This window comes from Arachis hypogaea, chromosome 9 (assembly GCF_003086295.3).
Source record: "Arachis hypogaea cultivar Tifrunner chromosome 9, arahy.Tifrunner.gnm2.J5K5, whole genome shotgun sequence".
Taxonomy (NCBI): domain Eukaryota; kingdom Viridiplantae; phylum Streptophyta; class Magnoliopsida; order Fabales; family Fabaceae; genus Arachis; species Arachis hypogaea.
Window position 1 is genome coordinate 105,643,132 of NC_092044.1, and position 5,717 is coordinate 105,648,848.

A 5,717-nucleotide genomic window follows, 5' to 3' on the forward strand; every position below is an offset into this window, starting at 1 on the left:
ACAAAACAATAATGATGGAAGAAGTAAAAGAAATGTCTCCATGCTATAATTCGGTTCGGGTTGGGAAAATTATTTTTACTGATCTAATTATACATTTTATTCTGTTTGATAAAGTTATTTTATGTTGTTTCATGTTTGTATAAAAGAATTCTATATAATATAGAACAATCTTTAACTTGACAAAATTCTATAATCACTAGCATTTTTAACAAATTATTCAATGAAAGAAAAAACAAAAGAATGTGGAGTGTGTCTACAAAATGCTTAATGACTAAGGAAGAGTAGTGTGTCTAAAACGGGAATATATACTTATATAGTAGCATCTTCTTCATTAATTCTGCTCAACAAAGATGCATCATATAATATATATAGATCTAAGTTCCACAACATCCTAATCACATTCACATGATTGAGCTTCATGGTTCTAAAATCAAATGTATGTTCTCTTTTCTTTTCAAAAACTCAATACCCTTGTACATAAAATTTGTGCGCTCTAATTCCAGAACTAGCATTATTGTACATCAATTAGTGTGAATTTATTTCAATATCTGCTTTGTAGCATACATGGGATCTGACCTCTTACATTTCTCCTGGAAGCATTGTATCACCAGGTAGATCACAAACAGCAATTCCCTGAAAACACACACCAACCAATATCATCATAAGTCACCATAGTGATCACATGTCATAGACACGTTTTATTTGTCATCCAATGATGGAAAAGTATGTGTCGATTCGCATTGTGTACGGCGGACAAGAATGCATGCTTTAGTATTTGTAGTTACCTAACAGAATCTAGGTGTACGTGATAAAATGAGTACACAAATCGTTTCGCTCGAGATGCTTACCTCGCCTGTTAGGTGAGCCACACATCTCTTCTCAGCCAATAGTTCAGCTTCAGTCTGCATAAAAATCACATGCTCAATGCTCCTCCCTATGTGAGTAACAATGTAACATTTAAACTGCATTTTAACTTATCAGTTTCACACTTGCCTTGGCTATTCGATTTCGGAGGTAGTCATCAAAGATTACATCCTTGACAAGTACATAATCACCATCTCCCTAAAAAACAGAATCTTTTGTTAGAAGAAGAGCAAAAACAACTTGAGAAATTGAGAATGAAGAACAGATTACAAGCACTTACGTTTGATCGGCATGGCATACTAAAAACAATACCTTCAGCTATTCCGTAAGGATTTCCATCAGTATATACCTGGTATTGAAAAAGAGAAAATTTCATTTTAACTGCAAATTCCTGCATATAATTTTATGCATCATGGAGGAACAAGGAGGTCATTAAACTAATAGTAACTTACACCAGTGGAAAACCAATCACCCTTGGGAGTAGGAGTGATTAAAGCTCGTATGGCATCAACGATTGAGACAGCAGTTGATGCAGCCGACGATCTTCCCCATTTCTGAATAAGCACACCACCTCTCTGCCAACCAAACATATCCCTATCAGCTTTACCTTGAAGAAATTATATCTTGTGTTCTACATAGTTAACTACAAATGTTAGTTACAAATTTTACCTTTTGAACCTTTTCAGTGAACTCTTCTTCCAACCATTTACGATCCTTAATCACATCTATGACGGGCATACCATCGATTTTGGCATTTAAGAAGTCGGGGACCTGTTAACAGTTTAACATCTCATCATAAAGGAGAATTAAAGATACTCAGTTCATGCACAACATTCCAATATATCCTTCAAATACCTGAGTAGTTGAGTGGTTGCCCCAGATTGTCACGTTTGACACTTTATCATAGAAAACACCTGCCTTGAGGGCCAGCTGTGCATTTATTTGAAACAATGCAAAAATATTGATTTTTCTGCTGTAAAGCATTTTTTGAAAAAAATAAAACAGAAAAGCCCCTAATGTTTATAGCTTTTGTTTACCTGACATTTAGCTCTGTTCTCATCTAAGCGAGTTAAGGCATGGAAATTTTTTGCAGGAATGTTAGGAGCATTTTTCATGCATATTAATGCACTGCATTGAAAAGGAGGGAAATCAGTAAAATCAAGCATAATATGCAACAACAATTTTATCAATGAAACAAAGGAGCTTACTTTGTATTGCAAGGGTTTCCGACAACTATAACTTTGACATTGCGAGATGCCACAGCATTTAGTGCCCTTCCCTGTTGAATACATGATAATCTTGGTATCTTGAACTATATTTTAGCATAAAGCAATGAATAAGGCCTAGATTTTCAACCATTTTTTACCTGTTCGGCAAAAATTTGCCCATTTATGTCTAACAAGTCAGCACGCTCCATTCCGGGACCTCGAGGCTTTGCACCTATTAGCAATGCCCATTCTGCATCTTGGAACACCTCGTAAGGATCAATACCAATACTCACCTCTCTCAGCAACGGAAACAAAGAATCCTCCAGTTCCATTGCAACACCTGCATTTTGAATTGGAACATTTAGATAGAAAAGGATCTGTGATATACTATGTCAACAACATTAAGGAGAATTTTGTTTCAGCTTAAAGCATTTTTAAATTTAAGACTCAATAATAACCTTCAATCGGCTAGATGTTCGGTATTTCAGAGCTACAAATAATATGTGCTACAAACTATTCCTATTTCCAATCCATAGCAAATATCAAGTTTCCTAAACATAGGAAGTGTACCTTCAAGAGCTTGTAATGATCTTTCCGATCCCAATAGTTTCAGCGCAATAGGTTGATCTGGACCAAAAACCTCCCCAGAAGCAAGCTGAGACAACAAAAATAAAAGCTCAGATTCAGGGTGACTAAATTGCATGAACATTAAAGGTAACTGTTCTCTCATAAAATAAAATTTCCATGTATATGCAAAGACAAAATCCTCCATTTTGACAGTTATAACATAAACAATTCCTAGAAACAAAACTCTAACTAAATCACCAATTTAGCTTTTTCGTGCTTGATTTATTTTCTATTGTTGGTAACAACAGAGAAAGAAGAATGCGGTGTCTCTAGCTAAAAGATGATTATATGAAGATTAGAAGAACAATATTCAAACGCAAAGGATGCACACTACAAATTATGGCAGTGAGTAAATTCCTTAAGTGAATGTGTAAAGGAAAGATTGTGGAGTCCAAAGAGACTCACAACAAATTCAGTACAATGAACAAGATAGAAAAACATTTATGAGGCTATGATTCTAGTTTCCAATCACTTGAAAAATCCTAAGCTGAGACTACTGACATATTGTCTCCCTAGATTAGGTCGGCTACATGAATCAGATGACGCCATAATGCTCTATCATAGATCATATCCGTGTTTAACCCATTCATATATAAATAATAATTAAATTCAGATAAGAAATAGATAAGTTTGGAGTTAATGTGCTTAACCGACATGGCACGAATTCAAGTCCAAGATATTCACCTTGAAAAGTAGATGATTGGAAATCATTCCAGCAGCACCTGAGACTGCAATGTTAATTAATTTCTTCCAGGATTTTGTCTCTTCTTCCTGCCAACACATGCCAATTGTTTCAAGATATATTTAATTTAGATTAATAAATTTAACTGTAAGCATGTAAAAGTAAAAGTCATTAAACTTTCACATGGACATAGGTTTATTCTCTCCCCTCCATCAAAGTACTCATAAGAAGACATGGCCTCAATCCAGTAAGTAAGGTAAGAGTTTCAATACCCTAAATGAGTGGACAGCAACCAAGAGAAGGCACTATTATATTCTTCTCATGTACTTATCCGGTGTTGGTGATCTGTGATCTCCAATTAGATCAAGAAAATTGAAGACTAATCCATTTGAAGTGATAAGAGGAATACTAACTAAGTTAAAATTGTGGCTCCAAAATTACCAAACAAGCCTCACAGCAAAACTCATAAATCATGCAATGAGCCTACTAGAAACATGCACAAAACCTACAATTCGGATTCAAGAAAAAGATGAAAAATAGAACAACAAAGCATATGTACGGAATAAAGAAGAAATGGGAAGGGGTTACTACTCACAGCCTTCAAATCATAGGTGAGGCAGAAAACTCCATAGCAATCAGATTTAGACTTTGGCTCTTGAATTTGCACAGCTGGAGCCTGCACCTGACTGAGAATTGAAGAAAAGAAAAAAAAAAGAAATGGAAAATTCAGTTAAACCCCAAAAGAAAAAAAAAACGATCAAAGCTGAACGCATGAAGAAAAACGGAACGATCAAAGTTGCTTACTTTTGTGTAACAGAACAAGAAATCCTTGCATGTTGTTGGGTCCTGTGAAGAGTTGGAAAATCACAGTGTTGGTGTTTGGGGACACTCCTTGATAGAAATGAGAGCTGGGAAGAGTGAAAATGAGTCTTTGTGAAAGCTGAGTTCAACTCTGCCACAGCCATAGCAGCAGAGGCAAAGGAAGAGAAACACAAGAATCCGAGAAGAAGAAAGTGTGTAAAGAAATAATCTTTCTGGTTCTGGGGCACAGAAAAAGCAAGAATTTTCAAATGGGTATGTGTGTGTGTGTGTGTGTGTGTGTGTGTGTGTGTGTGTGATGAGAGAATGAGGAAAAGAAAGAGATAATTTTCAGTTGTTGTTACAAAGTGGAGGGAGAAAACCAGAAAGACTAAGACGGTTAAAAGGGATTTAAAGGATTGATTTGAAATACAAATATAAGGCTAAGGGAATGACACATGTCTAGCATCTCACTGTAAACACTATCCACAACAACAAACCGATTTGGATTAAAGGGTCTCTCTCTCTTTCTTTTATTATTATTATGATCAATTATTGGATAGATAGACTTATGTGGAAAATAAAATAGGCTTACGCGTTAATTTTGCAATTTATTCAGATTGATCAGATTAGATATGATATTTTGATGGTACATACATAGTTTTGCCACTGTAAGAATATATGCTCTTTTGTGTAACTATGTATGGACTTGGATCAGTAGCTTTAGAGTAAATATCCATAATGGTCTTTGAGATTTGAGTTGTTATTTAACGTAGTTCTTAAGATTTCAGTTGTATCATTGTAATCCTCTAGATATGTCTTCGGGCACCATAATAGTCCCTGGACAGTTTTTCGGTGATGAGTCATCATCAAAATGTTGACGTGGCCTCATTTTACCACGCTGGATGGTGCCAACGGCTAGTTGAACTGGCACAGTTTCAATTTATACCCAATGTGATCCCTCCCTCTATATTTAACCCTAAATTCTCAAATGTTCAGTATGTTAATTTCTTTTTTTCTTCATCGTTGTTTTCTCATTCTTGTTGTTGCTGTTGTTCCTAGAGCTGGACGTGAATATCCATGATGGGTGGTGGAAGCACTAGAGCTGAAAACTCTATTAGTTCACCATGCAGTGGCCATCGGACGAAAATGCAAAGCAGGAGTAGAAGATCCGAGGTGCCAGAATGGTGCGGTTGCGGCTGCCGGCCAGTTCTCAGGTGGTCTGGGACAGATTCAAACCCAAATAAACCATTTTTTTGTTGTCCCAATTATAATGTGAGTTATCAGTATTACTTGTGTTGTTATGATTACTCCTACCTACCTGACTATTTTTCTCTTGTTCTTCTTCCCTGAAGCTTGAGCACGTTATATGTTTGCTTGATTACAGACAAGTGGAAAGAGATGGTGTGGGCTTTTTGTGTGGACAGATACTGGGCAGGATGAACCAGTTGAGAAACCAGAATCTTATGGAGATAATCATGAAGTGAAGATGAACTTTGATTGGAGGCTTGGGAGATTAGAAGAAGATGTCCGAAATA

At 36.1% G+C, this 5,717-nt stretch overlaps 1 protein-coding gene across 1 annotated transcript; it reads right to left on the reverse strand.

Moving 5' to 3' along the window:
• Positions 1-287: 287 nt before the first annotated feature.
• On the reverse strand, positions 288-4,807 carry LOC112711491 (malate dehydrogenase [NADP], chloroplastic). Its single transcript, XM_025764159.3, has 14 exons — positions 4,186-4,807; positions 3,977-4,067; positions 3,384-3,470; positions 2,643-2,727; positions 2,231-2,412; positions 2,073-2,143; positions 1,902-1,992; positions 1,720-1,794; positions 1,534-1,635; positions 1,317-1,439; positions 1,145-1,213; positions 994-1,062; positions 849-902; positions 288-633 (listed from the first exon to the last, which is right to left on the reverse strand). The coding sequence occupies exons 1-14, from the start codon at positions 4,344-4,346 to the stop codon at positions 580-582; spliced, it is 1,314 nt and encodes a 437-aa protein (XP_025619944.1). The 5' UTR covers positions 4,347-4,807; the 3' UTR covers positions 288-579.
• Positions 4,808-5,717: the final 910 nt, after the last annotated feature.

Coding starts and splice junctions, on each gene's coding strand:
- LOC112711491 (XM_025764159.3), bottom strand. CDS start 4,346: ATGGCTGTGGCAGAGTTGAACTCAGCTTTCACAAAGACTCATTTTCAC. Junction 1,440..1,533: donor TCACTGAAAAGGTTCAAAAG/GTAAAATTTGTA, acceptor TTTGGTTGGCAG/AGAGGTGGTGTGCTTATTCA. Junction 634..848: donor TGGCTCACCTAACAGGCGAG/GTAAGCATCTCG, acceptor GTGTGTTTTCAG/GGAATTGCTGTTTGTGATCT.